This window comes from Vicia villosa, linkage group LG7 (genome assembly GCF_029867415.1).
Source record: "Vicia villosa cultivar HV-30 ecotype Madison, WI linkage group LG7, Vvil1.0, whole genome shotgun sequence".
NCBI classification, from domain to species: domain Eukaryota; kingdom Viridiplantae; phylum Streptophyta; class Magnoliopsida; order Fabales; family Fabaceae; genus Vicia; species Vicia villosa.
In genome coordinates, this window is record NC_081186.1 from 93,993,054 (window position 1) to 94,010,771 (window position 17,718).

General features: G+C 35.7%; 1 protein-coding gene and 1 long non-coding RNA gene across 3 annotated transcripts; one reads left to right on the plus strand and one right to left on the minus strand.

The window, feature by feature from the left end:
• The first annotated feature begins 6,698 nt into the window (after positions 1-6,698).
• LOC131615924 (uncharacterized) lies at positions 6,699-13,470 on the plus strand. 2 transcript variants are annotated; one of them, XM_058887115.1, is made up of 8 exons: positions 6,699-7,180; positions 7,276-7,367; positions 8,560-8,637; positions 8,740-8,846; positions 9,515-9,570; positions 11,050-11,224; positions 11,923-12,213; positions 12,359-13,470. In XM_058887115.1, the coding sequence occupies exons 1-8, from the start codon at positions 7,010-7,012 to the stop codon at positions 13,213-13,215; spliced, it is 1,827 nt and encodes a 608-aa protein (XP_058743098.1). In that variant the 5' UTR covers positions 6,699-7,009; the 3' UTR covers positions 13,216-13,470. The 2 variants fall into 2 exon arrangements, with proteins under 2 accessions (XP_058743098.1, XP_058743099.1); XM_058887116.1 differs by having other exon boundaries at positions 7,162-7,180; positions 8,564-8,637.
• Positions 13,471-15,414: 1,944 nt separating this feature from the next.
• On the minus strand, positions 15,415-17,242 carry LOC131615925 (uncharacterized). Its single transcript, XR_009287966.1, has 4 exons — positions 16,892-17,242; positions 16,582-16,762; positions 16,174-16,246; positions 15,415-15,587 (listed from the first exon to the last, which is right to left on the minus strand). It is a non-coding gene; the product is annotated as an uncharacterized LOC131615925 (long non-coding RNA).
• Between the last annotated feature and the right edge of the window lie 476 nt (positions 17,243-17,718).

The window sequence follows — 17,718 nt, forward strand, 5'->3', positions numbered from 1 at the left end:
TTTCTCAAGCAGTTCTTCAAATTGGGTTTATCACGTTAGTCCCTCGGCAGTGGTCTTCTCCAAAATTTCATCAACAAACAAGGTTCTATTTTTCTTTTCCAAAGTTACTAACATACTTCAACTAACACACCAAACAATCATGCATCATTCAATTACATACCTCATTCATTCATAACGCATATGCATACACTACTCTCATTTATTTTGAGAAGCTCACTGCATCATACATCGCATGCATCATAACATTGCATAAAATTCAGGTTGCCTTTTTAGGTCGTGCTGCAATCAAAGCACATGGGTTCCCTTCGAAAGCATATGCTTCACACTTTAAAAAAAGAGGGACATTTATCTTGGGTGGCATCTGTAAGCCCATCTCCCACATAACTTCTTCCCAACAAATGCAAATTTCAGGGCATTCCCAGTGTTCAATCATCTTCTACCTTTAGATCACGATAGGCAGACGTGCCTATCTACCTCTTCAGGTTTAAGAAGATTGAACAGGGGCAGCTGTCATACCCCAAAATTTATCCTATTGTATTACGTCGGGTTAAAATTAATTCCTTAAGGATATACCAAGAAAAAATAGGAGCCATGGGGTTTAACATCTCTATTGTTAAACTCATTCTCTTATAAAATTGGTTAGAATTAAAATAAAGGTGTGTTTAGTAGATACTGGGGCCCAAACATTTGGCCTGCATATTTTATGTTAATTCTCACAACCTATTTTAAATATAAATGGTTATTATTATTGACTAAGGGGTGCATACAAAGGAAAAGGGGTGTGATTGAAATTCGTTAGGCTGAATCTTGAAATGTTTGGCCCATCTATTTTATCTTAGGGTTTTTTGTCAATTTTTACAATTTATGCAATCATCAATTAAATATTTCTAACCTATTTTTGTTATTTGGATTAAGCATTATTTATATTTTATTTAAATAATAATAATTATTTTATTATTACTAATTTATAAAATATCAAATTGGGTTTTTGGATATGGGTTGTTTCCTCTTATGGATTTTAACCTAATTCTCTAACTCAATAAAAAGGAGTCTTGGCAACCCTGAAAGGGGACCTTCTTCCAATTTGACGTACTTTTTCACAAATTCACACATACTCAAAACTACGCTTTTTCCCACAAACTACGTTTTCTACGTTTTCCTCTTCTCCCTTTGAGGGTTTGTCTTGAACATCCCTAATCCGCCATTGTCGATCAACTGACAAGAGCTGACAAACCCTCTCTCCTTTCAAACGTAATTTTCAAACCACTCAAACACGATTTCAAATCATTCAAACTCAATCACAAACTCAAACATTTTCGACCGATGATTACCTATGAGGCCTCCCCCAAAACAGGGTTTTTGGCCATTGGTGTCTAGATCTAACAATGGCCTATTTTCACTATACATGGCTTTTGGCCTTCTGTTCCCTTAGGTTTACCTTTTTGGCCAATGATTTAATATGAGGCCTTTATTTAAAATCTTTGTTTTGGCCAATGATTTAATATGAGGCCCCTTTTAAAAAAATCTTTGTTTTGGCCAATGATGAACATCTGAGACTTCTGTTGAATTTTAATGTTTTTTTTTATTTTTAAAGGTTTTTGGCCAATGATGCATTGAGGAGGCCGTATTTTTATATACTATACATATATTTTGGCTTAGCCATGGTCAATATTATCTCGATCTGACAATGACCATATCAAAACCTTTTGAGTATTTTATTAATTAAAATAAAATAAGGTTTATTTGACTAAAGGGTTTCAACCATCTTTTTGGTTGCGATGATTAGCCTATTTTCTCTAAAAATTTGTTATTATTTATAGTCGAATCTATCGATTACGAGGGATAACGATAAAAATTAAATAATTAATTCTATAAAACATATTTATTTGTTACACATCCGACAAACTTGCAAACAAAAGACAAAATTATGCATTCATCCACAAACAGTACCGAAAATGCAACAACACGAATCACAAGGGCTTTAAAGATTGTAATGCGGCCTGGTTAACAAACAAGTGATAAGTCCTAAAGCTAATCGAAACAAAAACTTACATAAACCTAAGGGAGTAATTACTTCCAAAAAGTTTCAAACAAAGGAATTTCAATCCAACTTTTCTCCTCATCACAAGTTTCAAAACAAACACAATAGTTATTAGCACAAATCTTATTCAACTCTTTTTGTTATTTTCTTTTTTAAATTTTTTCTCTTTTTTTTTCTTTCTTTTTCGATTCTTTCTTTCGCACATTCTTTTTTTTTCTTTCCTCAACCTCATATCAACCACAACATAAGCAAGCAAACATCCTCTCCCCAACTTGAATTCAACCACAACATCAAGTGAATACTGGCTTCTTTCTAAGGTAAGGTAAAAATTCAACCAAACATCATAGGTGAAGGTAAAAAAACAAAGAATCAAACATCCATACACAATTGAAAACCAAACTCTCATAGACAAGCATTAAGCAAAAACAATATGGATATTGACCAAAAGGCTCAAAAGTCAAAAGTGGTTACTAATGGTCACACACTCACAAGGTGAGTTGATATTTGTCTATGGTAGTTGTGCTCAAAATCAAACAAGTGCCTTGATCACTTTCGTGCATTCACAAAATCAAGACAAATGAAAGATTAAACATAATAATATCCAGTTAAAACAAGAACTGTCGGTCTCTCGCATATATATACAATGGAAAGCCATCTCACATTTATGGTAAAAAGAGAAAACTAATTATGATTCAAGTCATGAGCAAGTTATGCAAAAAGAATGAGTAATATGAAAATTGTACCCATGAAAAGTCTCCTAAACATGCTATGCTATAGAAAGCGATAAACGAATACCTTGCTATGTACAAATTCGACCAATCATAACCGCACAACCGGCATGTTGAATCTATCAAAATTGAAGAATTACCAAATGCGACCACAAGCGAACGAGCCAAAATTTGAATCTAAACACAAACAAAAGAATTAAAAAAAATAAAACTATAAAATACTATACTATAAATCCTTAGGGTAAGTGGGAAAAAGGCGAGTCAAGCAAACAATTAAAAAGAATTCACTGGCCAAAAGCAACACAGCGCACGGAGCGTCCTAGAGCGCGCGACGCGCGCTACACCAGAAAATGAAAAACCAGTCCAGAGACTGCATTTCCAATGTAGCCTCCACTTAACACCTACAAACCTCATTTACAGAAAATTAAAACAGAAAAATACAACCGTTGGGGTGCCTCCCAACATGCGCCCGTTTAACTTCGTTAGTTCGACGCCTTTATTGTTTCGCAAATGGTAAGTAACTTCCATGCGGTACGCCAATGCTTTCGCCTCAAACGCGACCTAAAGAAATGACCTAACCACACACTTGAACAAACATCACGAAACAATATAATTTACAACAAAACGTAAACAACACGTATGTGCAGATACTTAAACAATAAAAAAAACACAATTTACAACGGAATGGTGAAATTGACTAAACAAGTTGAAAAATGAAGATATGTAATTTAAGAGCTAATCCGAGTTCAACTTGTTTAGTCAGTTTACCAAACAAAACGAAACAAGTATAACTATACAAAAATATACAAGTATGAGTCTATACACAAAATATACAATATTCACATATTTACAAAACTTAAAACGAGAAACCATCGTAATGCAATTAATCTAAACCAGTTCTCGGCAATGGCGCCATTTTGTTGAAGCGGTAAATCGGCAAGCAAAAAGTAATAGGTATTATTTAATACTGGGTGATATAGGTTATATCGTATCGTAGTCCACAGAGATTGGTTGAGAAGAACTGCCGTTCGACTATCTCACGTTCTAAGTTTCATGATTGGGTGCGGAAAAGTAAATGCAGAAAAAGTAAATAAAAGTAAATAAACAATCTATTGTAGCTTAAGAGAATTCAGTCTGGAATCGTATTTCTACTTAACTCGTCGAATACTTAAATTTGAAGATCTATCACTCAACACTCACAAGACGCATCAAAATCACCAGGCATCATTCGAGACGCCACATTAGTGTTCATTTCTACAACACCGACGAAAGCTCAACCGTACTATTCACATCAACGATTTCTCCACCGACACAAACAACACAGAGACATTAAAATCGATACCCATTACGGTTATTAGCTCTAAATCCATGTCTGAAACCTAGAAACTAACAGATATCATTCCTAGTCAAGATCTATGATGTTCATTTCTGCAACAACATAAATCCGAAGCATTTAAGCAAAAAGATCAAGAACAACAACAATGATGATTTGTAAAGCGAATGTATAAACGATCCCAAGATCAACAAATATACATATAAGAGAGGAAAAATATACATACAAACCCCACCATTGGAATGAGTCACAGGGAAGAAGAAGAACAAGTGGGAACTTCTCGTGTTTGTCGGCACAATCGGAGACCACCCAAGCTATATCGACATGATGAGACACCCAATAGTGTTGCTTGAACCTCTAAACTACAAAGAATGGATCAGAGCTCAACTTTGTCCAAGAAGAGGTGATCAAAACCTAAAAACACAAAGCTGAACTATTTATACAAAAACAGAATTTCGCAGTGGGCGCGACGTGCCCTAAGTCGGCGCGACGCGCCTTGTACTAAATGTACCAAACCGCCCTAGCGCGCGACGCGCCCTCAGTTCTGCCAAAAATTTATTCTTTTGCTCCTACAGCACGCGACGCGCTCTAATCCGGCGCGACGCGAGCTACACCAGAACAACAACTTTATTTCTTCAAAACGCGTCTGCATCCGTGTCTTTGACACTTTATTTCTCGAGGCTCCGACAACGCAGAAAAACCTACAATAATACAACAAAACTATCAAACAGTACATATTTACACGAAAACGTAATAAAACTCAAAGTATACGAATTTACACAAAACGGGGAATTATTCAAGCGGTGTTAACAAAAAGTATCGATAAGTGCCACTATTTACATACACAAAATAACTACATTTTGACACTTATCAGGAGTTAAAACAACTATCGTAACCTCTAAACATTCATAACTTTATAAGGTTATTGCAGTCCTTTATGTTTGGATGTTTCACATGCTCTACACAATGTTTTCATATATCCTAAACCCCCTTATGAGTATTAGGATCTATTACATTGTTGTTATCATCTAGCTATCTAATAAACAAAATTTCTAAAATAAGGAAAAATAGAAAATGAATTGGTGGAGATAGCTTAAAATCTGAATCATTTGATGAAGATGGAGATGAACTTGACATTTCTTAATGAAATAAAAAAACACATAAAGAAGATAGTAGGATAAAGGAAATCGTGACTTTAATATTTATGGAGTTGATGGCCCCTTAGGTCGCATAATCATCACGACACAATAGTGTTACACCTAATGATGTAAGAGCAGAGTATCAATGACCCAGATTATGGGCATACAAACATATAAACGTCCCACATTGTGGCCATGCAAACACATCAACGACCAACATCGTTTTGACCCTGAGGCAGTTTCATCATTACACCCATCAAACACATCACATCACATCACATCACATCACATCACCTCACTTGAGGGACTCGCCCATCTAGGCCTCTCCAAAGGGACTCTCCCTTCCAAATCTCGCCTAAGGGATTCACCCTACCAGACCTTGCTCGAGGGACTCATCCTTCCATGTAGGGATGACAAACAAACCCAAACCCGCGGGGCCCACCCGCACTCGAACCCGAGTCAACGGGTGAAAACCCGAGTTGAATGGGTTTGGGTTCGGGTTCGGGTGCCACCCGATATTTCGGGTGCGGGTTTGGGTAGTGTGAAACCCGCGCCCGAAACCCACAATCACACCCGAATATATCTATATATATATATATAGATATAAACATTATATAATATATATATATATATATATTATATAATATATTATATATATATATATAATATTATATATATATATTTTATGGAAAGTTGTAAGAAAATTGTAGGAGAAATATATTTTATGTATTTTGTTGCGGGTTTGGGTTTGGGTGAAAAAACCCGAACCCAACGGGTGTGGGCGTGGGTGTTATTTTGTCACCCGAATAGCTTTTGGGTTTGGGTTCGGGTTCGGGTGGTAATTTCAGGTGCGGGTTTGGGTAGTATAAAACCCGCACCCGCGGGCACCCGTTGCCATCCCTACTTCCGTGCCTCGCCACACAGACTCTCTCATCCAAGCATCCCTTGAGGGACCCGCCTTCCAGGCCTTTCTAGAGGGACTCACTCTACCAGACCTCGCTTGAGGGACTCACCCTTTTAGGCCTTGCTTGAGAGACTTGCCTTTCCAGGCCTCGCTTGAGGGACTCTCTTCCAAACCTCGTCTAATGGACTTTCCCTCCCAAATCTTGTTGACAAAAGAACATAATTTATTAGCCTAATCACTTTGCTCTCCTAGACCTTGTGCTTGAAAGACTGTAAACTATAATTTCTTAGCTTACTCATATCGACCCTTAAAGTTAAATTTTACAATGATAAAATCTTTAAAAATATTGAATTATTAAGTTTTGTCGGTTTCAATATTTTTAAAAAAATAAAATTATTAACATCTTATTACAATATATTATTAATTGTAAATATATTAGTTATTAATTATCATGAAACAAATAAATATTGAAAAAATAATTCTAATATCATCATTATAAAATTATTATTTTTTAAATGTGTTCATCGCACAAATTTTTGTTATTTTTATTTCATTATTACGTCTCTTTTCAAAGTTTTATTCTTCTTCTTGTTCGTTAAACCTATCAGCCGCCACCTAAACTAAGCACGCCGTGAGCCCGTGAATAAGTACCCCCCGCACCGCCGTGAGCCCGTGAATAAGTACCCCCCGCACCGCCGTAAACTCGCCACAATTAGCTACTAAGCACCACAAATCGCCTTAAACCTCCCACTCTTCACTATTTTACACGGCATATCTCTCTCCGGTATATCGTCAAACCACCTCCGCCGGAAACGCCATTCTCTCTTCCGCCATCTACCTCGTGTGCATCCCTTTCCCATTCAGATGGAAGCAGCAGCATTGTTAGGGTTCAAAGAAGTCCCCAATTTGGACGACGATACCAAATCATCAAACTCTCGAAAATTAGTTCCCTGGTTGAACTGGAACGAGTGGCTTTTCGTTAGAGATGCTCTCTTCTCTGATTCTCATCACTCTCTATCCTCTGCTCTTAAAAGAGTAACTTTTTCCTCTGATTTTCTCTTTTGCTTATCATACTTACATTGCAATATCATTGGATAACGTCTAACCTGAATACTGTTTTTGTATTTTAGGTTTCGTCGTGGCGAAGTCGAGGTTCATTGCCGGTTCTCATTGATGTTACCGCTTCCATTGTTGAAATTCAGCACATGGACCCGTTTTTTAGGTAATCATTATAACTAGTTACATCAATTTGGTAAAATTCTATTTTTTTAAGTGATATGAATAAGTTTAATTAAGCTCTTATCATATAAGTGCTTATGTATTAGCTATTTCTATGATAAAAGTTAAAATATAAAGTCAAAATAGTTTCTTGTAAACTATAATCTATTTTTCAAATAGGAGAGTTAGTGCTTAGGATGCTATATTATAATAAAGTCATAAGCTGAAAACAGTTTGTGAAGTGTCATAAGTTTATTCTGTAAGCTCTTCCATATAGTCTCGCTAGTGCTTGTGCTGATTGATAAAGCTTAATTAAGCCAGTTCAAACAAACCCCCAAATAGATTGAGAATTGGTCTAATCAATCAATCAATTTAGGTTGGAATAAGAGAGTATGTAGAGGTCTTTCCTTGATTTGGCTTGCAGTAGTTTGGTTTATTTGGAAGACTAGGAATGACTAGATATTCGATAGTGTGTTGGTTAATTCTGATACAACTGTGGAATATATTAAGGTCCTCTCCTCGTGTTGGTTTATAGGTAATTGCCACTAATCCTATCCCTTTTGACAAATGGACGTGGGATGCGATAGCTTCCTTGGTGGTCTAATTATAATTGTGAGTGTCTCTTGTTAATCAGTTTGTTGGTGACTTGTTTTGCTTCCAAGGACAGTGTGGCAGTTTTCATCTGCAGTATTTTTTGGTCAGTCCAAGTGTTTTCTGGTGTTGGGTGGTGTTTGTGGCTAGGAACATGTGCTTCTTGGGTTGGTTTCTAAATACGGATTTGGAAGGAGGTTGGAGCTTTGATTTCTCTTTTGTTGTTCCGTTTGGCTGGTTCACATGGGTAAGGTGCTTTGGTGGGCTAGGTAGTCTGGTTGTGAATTGTGATCATTGCCGGGGTGTCTAGGTCGATGTAGCTGTTTCCTTGCTCTCCCTTTGTTATTTGGAGACCATTTTTTCTACTGCAGGGGGATAGCTTTTGGCGTTTCTGTTTTGTTTTAAGGTAGTCGGGCTTTTGTTTTGTAGGTAGTTTGGTTGTTAAGTAGCCTGGTATTGTCGGGCCTTTTCCTTTTTAATTGTATCTTTTTCTCTTGTTTGGTACTGGTGCATGCTTTATCCTACAATCACATCTTGTGGTTGAAGGGGATTATCTATAAATAATATTTTTAATGTTCAATTTTTTTAAAATTTTATTTTATTAGACAGGATCAATTGAATGATGAAGCTGGTTCTGTTTCGGAGGAGGTTCTTGCTAATCTGTATTGCATGGCAATCGTGAGGTTTGATCGCCTTTTTCATTACTTTTATTCTATTAGTTTTATAGTAAAAAGTAATTCTGTTTATGGCTCTTCTAACATTTTTGTGTTGTGTTTCTTTGAAAGGCTTGTGAATGGTGCTGTTGAGAAAACACGGAAGAAAGAATTGGTGTCAATAGCTGTGGCTGCTGAGGAAATTGGCATACCACGCATGCTGATTGATATTCGTCACGGTAAAAAATCTTCTAGCCTTTTTACATTAATTTGTCAAAATAGTATTGACTACTAGAAGACTCGCGCGTTATGTCCAAATTATGCTTCAGATATTTTGCAAAAATCAGAACAATTCCCCAAAAGAATACATTACTCCCATAACTATATCACCAATATAACCTTTATGTAAATAAAATTAAGCAACAAAACCATTTGTCTCGAACACAAAGCAAAAGATCTCCTGTCATTGATTGTGAACATAATAGCCTTAATTAACCTCAAGCTCCGCTTCCATGCGTATTTTTCGTTTCAGTATTATCTTACATCTTACGATCTTGTCACCACCTCTTGATATTACAAAAACTAATCTGGTAAAATCTTCCAATCTTATGTTTTACGATCTTGCTATCCCCTCTCCATCTTATGCAAAACCCCGATCTTGACAACCTTGCTTTCTCCATTAGCATCTGTAGTATGGACTTTTTCGTATTTAAAGAATGGTGCATTTATTTTAGTTGCTCTTGTAAGCTAAATGGTAATCTAAACTAGATATTATTCTACAACTCTTGTTTATTTTTGTTTTGTCTGAATTGTGCTAATTGCAATCACGATCTTTGCAAATGCTGAAAAACTTTGTTCAGTATGTTAAGACCCTGTTTTTTAATTTTACTTATTGATGTTATTTCAGAGGGATCACATCGTGAGCTTCCATCGCTCAAGGTTGTTCGTAGTGCCTCCATTAAGGTATGAGTCATTTTGGTCTATTTAAGCGTATGTATTGAAAATCTATTTACTTCTTTGGTATGAAATTCTGGGCAAGCGTGGTCCATGATTTTGGTTACATTGTTATTGGCATTTAGGGAATAATAATTGGTCCAAATTTTCTCTTCCGAGGTCTGTCTTTAGCACAATACTCTGAGTATATAGTGAAACACAATACTCTGAGTATATAGTGAAGTTTATTTCTGTCTGGTAGTATGTAATTATCACCTGATAAGCTAATTTTAGAGAAGATTACTTGCTGAGAGCCCCTCTCCACCTTTCAACCTTTTAAAGAATGATGCCTTATTTTCTGGCCTTGGTGGCTGTGGTATATCTAGGCATGGCAACAAAACCTGTACCCGCGGGTACGCACCTGAACCTGCCCGAAGTTGACGGGGAAAACCCGCTTTGTCTGGGTTTGGGTTCGGGTTTGAGTTTTCCCTGATTACAAAATATGGGGACGGGTCGGGTAATGGGGACACTAGTACCCACCTCGAATATGCCCCCAAACCCGCCGTGTTTATTTTATCATGTACATTATTATTTATTTTTGATAGTTTAGAATATTAAATATGTGGCCAATGTTTTGATAATTTGATTTGTATTTATTATTCAAAATATTTGAAATGTATGTATGGAATTTGTTGAGATTGTTTTATTTTATTATTTATAGTGCAATTTGATTTTGGGAAAAATCAATATGTCTATTAAAAAATTTGATTTTACTAAATGGATGGTGGCAGGGCGGGGATACCCGAACCCGTTTGGGACGAGTTTGAGTTTTAATTCTCGATCCCTGTTTGGGTTTGGGGCGTGGAACATGAATTGTTTGGGGATTCGGATTTGGGTTTGGTAAAACCCGTCCCCAACCCGCCCTGTTGCCATGCCTAGGTATATCCTTTACATAATATCCTCTTCTCCATGAAAACCTCATTTCATATTACAGGACCTTCGAGACATCGTCTTTTTTCCATTAGGTTTTAGAGAACTGTATTTAAGAATTAGATAAGTAATTGTTTTACTGTTATCATTTTCGATATGCCAACTTGAGCATGTTTTGTTAAAAAAGGCATCTGCAGCCTAGCTTGTGCATTGAGGTTATCTTCCCTACTGCATTAAGCTTATTGGCTTAACACTTGTTTTTTTGGAAAAAAGTTCAACTCTTTTAGTAGATCCGTGTTATTAGAATATAATAATTTTTTCTTACTTTGAGACATGATTTTGAAAGTTAACTACATAATTTATTTTACTGGACTGATTATGCATATGCACTTGTATTTCACAAGAACACATAGGAATCATCAACATTCATGAATTCACCTATTTAATTATAATCTGTTTCTTCCCAAGATCTGAATATATACAGTTTTTTGAGGCATCTGAATATATACGGTTCCTTTCATACCAAGTATTTTCTACTCACTGCCCTAAACTTGCCCATCGTCTTACTGATACTTTTAGGCACTTGATTGGTTAAAATCTTATTATTGGGAACCTCAGAGCAAAGCAATTCCTTTTCAAGGTGAAGGCAATGCAGACGTCAAAAAGGAAATCAAGTCTTTGATTCGTGAATTAGCTATCTGCTTGAAAGTCAGCGGGAGTCCTGAGTCCAGTGCCTCACTGCTCAAAGGAAAACGTGAGTAAGCTGTGTTCATTTTTCATCTCGTTGCAACTTAATTTTAACCAATGTCATCACACTTTCTGTTCCCACAGATTTTTTTTTCCAGATCACTTTAAACTTTAAAGAGATTCATTATATCTTAGATCCATATGGTTTGATCTGGTCTGGTTTGTCCTGCATACTTAGAGTGCTGTGGTTAGTTGCAAATTCTTTACCCATGAATGTATACTTTGTACATGGGCTGAAGTATTATTAGCTTCTTTACCTTTGTTTGTTTCTCCCTCAACTTGGAAAAAGAGAGATAAGAAATTGCATGTATATGCCAGTGTAGGATACGGAAAATTGGAATAGATATGAAAGTTAAATTATTACAACAGCTGTAGCAAAATGGTTTATACGGCATTTTGATAAGGATAACTTCTTTAACTTAATAGTGGAAAGTTTTGGCATAATGTGTGTTGAAGGAAAGACATAGGAGTGTATTATTAACAAAAAAAAAGAGGTTTTACTTGATAAGGATAACTTCAGTTTAACATGTATGTGCTAGTGTAGGTTTTTACTTGTTTTCTACTTCACCTCTTTTATAGGACACTGTGGTTTTATGTGCCTGAATATAAGAACTATGTTACATCAGAAGAACTATGTAACATTGTATCATTAGTAATAATTAATGTTCTGGGCATTCATGCGCTAATAACTTGTGTTGCTTTCAGGACCCAAGAAACAGATTACCAAAATCTTGAAATCTGTTCTGCGGTTATATTCCTCCTTCTCTTCAGAGATTGTGTCGGTGTTGCTGAATTATTTGTTGAAAAGTTTAAGTTCCTCAGAGTTCAAAAAGAATGTAGATGATGCTTGTGTTGGTCCGACTATAGAGAGTGTTTTGGCCGATTGGAAGCCTATCATCCTCAAATTGTATAATAAGGAGCCAGAATTACTTCTGAACCTTCTTAAGGACGTTCTTCATATGATTGAAATTCAGGCAGATATGAAGTGTGGAGAAGGTAGGCTCCAATTCTTTCCGCCTACAACACTCCTTTTTAATGCACTTTCTCGGCTTTTGTCTGGCCCTACTGATGATAATATTTTTGTAGGACTTTTCTATGCTTAATTTCTTCTTTTTTGTTCTTATGTTGTGCTGTTTTGCAGATTACCCAAGCATCGGGATTTCACACTCAAGGGAAGAGTTTCATCGAAGTTCTTATCTTTCTTCTTTGTTTGCATGGCTTGTTCGAATTCTCTGCAAAAAACCTTCCGCAGCAGCAAATATGCCAAAGAATGTTTTGCACGAACTTGTTCGTAAATGTCTTCTAATATCACATCTCTGCAACAAGCAGGTCACGGACTCGGCCCTTCGTCTTGCAGAACTGATGGATGATATATCTTTGTTGAAGAAAATTCAATTGCTCTCTGGTCTTGCTTTGTCCAACATTTTTGACAAAGCAGATGATCAAAGCTCTTTATTGACTTCGACAAATATTTCTCATTTCGAGGAATCCATACGCGAAGCACATAAAAAGCTTGAGTTAGTTAAACAACATGTTGTGAGAAAAAAGAAGTCAAGTGAAATGGATTGCGAGTGCGAAGAATCACAAGTATGGACTTTGGCAAAGTCATGGAACCCGTGTCCGATTGGCATGTTGCCTCGTGCTGTTGGTTCATCCGGTTGTCTTCCCGTTCTTGATGCTATCAATAATGAAACTGTTCTTGATGTTACCGATAACGAAAAACAAAATAAAGTATCAGATAGGAAAGATAATTGGAGATTGATTAAACACGGTGCCAAGCGAGATGCCCCTTCAGACCTTCAGCTACTCGATAACTCAGCTGTTAAGAAGATGAGGGAAACTGAAGAATTTGGTGAATTCAACGATGAATCTCCAATGGAAGACGATGAATTTCCAACAGAAGATGCGAGCGGATACCTTATGTTTGGTGGGATCTGGAAGAGAATAAAGGAGGAAGAGCTACTAGCCATGCAGTCTTCTGTGAGAATTTTAATTTGATTGATAATTTCTTCTTAGCCTAGTCCATTTCAAATTTTGATTATGACGTTCACTTCAAATATTCATAAGCTTTTTTTTCTTCATATACTTAATTTATTAGGTAGTGGTTATGATGCCTATTTATAGGATAGATGTTTTAGGCCTGTTTGGGTTATACATCTGTTCTGTTATGAAATTATATGATCATTCAATCATGGTCAAAGGTTACAAATGAAGTTTATCAACAAAAGTTAAATGTGAATTGTTAATTTCCTATTTGTGCTATAATCATGTATTCAAATTTAAAAATGACTTTTTTTTTGTTTGTTTGCAATAATACCTTATTACAAGGTTATTACTTGAACTAGCATGAATTTCAACTTGAATGTTCTGCTTATGAAATAAGTTGAACAAGAGATTCAATTAAGAGGGATTTAGGACAAGACGAGCTGGTGAGTTTTAGAGAGAGAAGTTCTGCCCTCTCTCTAAAACTAGGGTTTTACTTTGTGGTACCACAGTGCCGCCGCCGTCTCCTCTCCGATTTCGGAGCTTCTCTCCTCCATCACGGAGGCTCCCTCCTCCCTAGTGGAGGTTTCTCTCCCTTTGTGGGTTTTCCATCTCTCACTTCCTTTCCTTTGAACTATTCTTCTCTAATGGTTTCTTGTCATATCCTTCCTTCAACATCCATCATGGTTTCTTCCCTCTCCGTCAACATCCATCATGGTTTCTTCCCTCTCCGTCAACAACCATCAGGTGTTCGCAGCCGCAAATCCAAGTCCAGCTTCACCAACCATGGGGCCAAAGATTTGGAACAGCAACCACGGCAAACGACCTCCACCAGAACCGCCACCACAAGAAGTTTGATATCGACGAGAAATGGTGTTTGGGTATTGATTATTGTTTCTCTATTTATTGTTGTTCTGGTTTTCTGTCTGTTTCAATGTTGCATGTCATGTTGTTTAGTCTATTTTAAGTGTGTATTCAAGATGTTTGTTGAAATGCCCCAAAGATGTTTGGATGGAGACAATGTGTTTTTGAGTAAAACTCTAAGTGTGGTCATTACAAGCCAGACTCTTTCTTCCACTAAACAAATGCTTCTTTCAAAGATGGTGAGTTTTTTCAAGTTAAAGAATCCGTATAATTGAATTGTGCGTGATAAAGTCAAACAAATGATTCGTAACTGGATAGATTTAAAGATTGTGGTTCCCAAACTCCTTTATCTTTTGTGGAAGATATTTGATGGGTTGCTTGGATCAAGAAATTGGATTTGTAATGCTCCACTGATTTTTTACTTCTCAAAATTTTTTGTTGTCTTTCACTATGCTTGTACTCACTCTTTTTCATCTAATGAATGTTTATGTTTACTATTAAAAAAAATGAAATAAGTTGAACAAATCAAGTAATTGATTAATTTTAATACTGACAATGATTTCTGCCAAACACTGATATTGCCTTTTTGTATTTCTCTTCAATTTCTTAAATTAAGTAAATATTCTATTAAATGAAACATAACACAATTCTATAGCTTTACTAAGTGAATCTTATTCATGCAATTGAACTAACACAATTTACCTTTTAACCTTTCATCAATCACTTGAGCGGGATAGAGAAAGTTCAGCAGGGGCGACCTGAGAACACATGAGCTATACATTTTAAACACAATTGATAGTTTCATGTGGTCTCAGGTCGACCCTGTAGAACCTCGCTACCTCAATAACTTCTTTCCTGAATTTAATTGCTTTGTATCAATGTAATGGATTTTGTGTTCTTAAATCAATAGATATATAGCCTCAAACATGGTGTACTTGTGTAGGTTTTAGATGTACTACACAAAACCAAAGTACTACTAGTCTTGGAAATGAGTTTCATCTATCTCTATTATTTGCTATGCAAGAGTACAACTAGGGCTGGACAACGGGCCGGGCTGGGCGGGTTCGGGCCAAAAACCTCCACCCAGCCTAACCCGCGGGTAGTAATAACAGACCCATTTTCGCCCAATTCAAGAGTCGGTTTAAGCGGGTTTGGTTTCGACGGGTTCGGGTTAATGCGGACGGGTATTTCGGGTTTATGGACTGATCCAATATTTAGACCGGAAAATATTTAAACTGATTTAATACATACTGATTAAGTACTAATTTAACACATACTGATAAATTTATATAAGTTGCTGTTTGACAAACTAATCACTATTTGGCAATAGTTATTCACATGACCAAAGACTTAAAATTACTACAACATTATCATTATTTGGCAATAGTTATTCACATGACCAAAGACTTAAAATTACTACAATATTATCATTTAAGTTGTCATGTATTAGCTTCTTCTGAATCTTCCTATTAGTTGTATCAGCATCTACATGATATCCTGCTTTGTTGATCATATCTCTGTACCTAGAAGATACAACATAAAAATGTTATAAAATAATTGAGAGATTAGCATTTTTCCTTTGATATTGGGCACTGACAACTATTGATTTTTTATATAATGATAGTAAATTAGCAAAACTAAAATATATGAATTTAACTATTAACATATGACATACCAAGTCCTGGAGCAAAATGTAATTTTAATATAGTATACTGTTTTCAAATGTCCTATTATAAAACCATGTTATCTACCATACTAGCTAGAGAGTAAACTAGAATCATGTGTATCACCAAACTATTATCTTTCATGAGAATCACTGTCTAAATTAAATAAAACTACAAAATCAAATGGATATCAAACTATGATTCCTAAAATGACAAGTGCAGTTGTTGTAGTGCAGGAAGTGACTTATGATAGCAGAAAATAAACAAACATTAGTTGAATAAATACAATATGATCATGTTTTAGTCACTCTTTTTAAATATAATTCAATAACCTGCACATCATTTAAAATTCCTGTTTAATAATCCAGCAGAAAGAAATTGGGTGCATTGCATGTAATAAACAAGTTAATAAGTGAGGATAGGGAATTCAGTTGATGAAATCCACCTGTATTGGATCGGTGTTGTGGAATCTGCAGTCCCAAGCGCGCTTTGAATGATCATACTTTTACACCAGTTACCTGCAGAACAATTTAACTATCAGAAACTATAAAATTCAGCTTCGAATCATATTGAAAAACAGTTTGGATATAGTTAAAACCATCCCAATTCATACACTACCAATCATATAACATACAGTTCCAATTGATATACAACCAAGCAACCATGACACACTTTGAAATTCAGTTTGAAATCATATTCAAAAACATGTTTGCATATAGTTAAAATCATCCCAATTCATACACAACCAATCAAACAACATACAGCCCCAAAGAATACACAACCAAGCACACAAAAAACAATTTCATTGAACATTAGAAAAGTTACAAACGAAGAAATAGAACAAGAAACAGACCGTCACTGTGTTAGAAATGTATCCCCATAATTGAACATTATATCCATGAGCATCACCTCTAGGTATAAGTGAAGAACAGTAGAAATTTGCAATTTAAACATTACACCCATTCACAATTTTGGAACCCTCGCTGTGTCAGAATTCTATTTTGTTTCTCTACTATATGGTTTCTCTTCACCCACTGTCTGCAATTTAAACATTATACCCAAATCAAAACAATATAAAAGAGAAATAGAACCAGAAAAACTTGATTCATAACGAAAATAAACAAACGCTTGATTCAAAATGAAAACGAAAACGAAAATGGTACTTGCCCGTGTGTGACGAACGTATCTTCTGAATAGCAACCCTATTCTATGGCGGCGCAAAATGGAAGGGGATCTGTATTTAAGGTTATGAGTTCATAACATGAAGAGAAGAGAGATATAATGAAATTCTGAAATGTTAGGGTTCACAAAGGAGAATATCTTTACAGCCGGGCGGGTATGGATACCCACGGTTTCAATTTGTTGAACCGCACCCGCCCTATTGAACCCATAGAAAACTGCTTAATGGGCCCGCAAAACCGCCAATCCGAGTACATCCGACCCAATTTGTCTTTTTGCCAACGGTTGATGCGGGTTGGACCGGTTTTCGGGTCCTTGTCCAGCCCTAAGTACAACATTGTACATTTGTACTTCCGATTTCGATGCAAATCAAAGAAGATAAATTAGTTGTACTACTTTGAATAAAAAGGAAGAAGTTGTACTACAGCTTCACGAGTAAACTACATCGCAATACAATTAATTCTACAACTATATTTGAATTTTTTAAAAAAGGAAATATATGTTAAAATTAAATGTTTAACATCAATGGAATAGTTTTGTGGGAGTGTTTAGTACTCTCTATTTTGAACTTTAGAACTCATCAATTGTTTATAGGTTTTTCGTCAAAATAACAATTCTTGTATTCATATTTTAATTTTATGAGTTTTTCAAGTTTTATAATTTTGAGAGTTCTATTCTAATCCTATAATTATTTTAATTTGATTCTACTCAATCATATAATTATTTATTAGAATGATTACATTTTTTAATTATAATTAATATTCTATTTATAATAATTGTAATAAGTATACTTTTTATAACTCAAGGCACT

What these genes read in the sequence shown, in the direction of transcription:
- LOC131615924 (XM_058887115.1), top strand. Translation starts at nt 7,010, where the DNA reads ATGGAAGCAGCAGCATTGTTAGGGTTCAAAGAAGTCCCCAATTTGGAC. An exon ending in TATCCTCTGCTCTTAAAAGA is followed by an intron (nt 7,181 to 7,275) that starts GTAACTTTTTCC and finishes TTTGTATTTTAG; the next exon opens with GTTTCGTCGTGGCGAAGTCG. An exon ending in TTCGTAGTGCCTCCATTAAG is followed by an intron (nt 9,571 to 11,049) that starts GTATGAGTCATT and finishes TGATACTTTTAG; the next exon opens with GCACTTGATTGGTTAAAATC.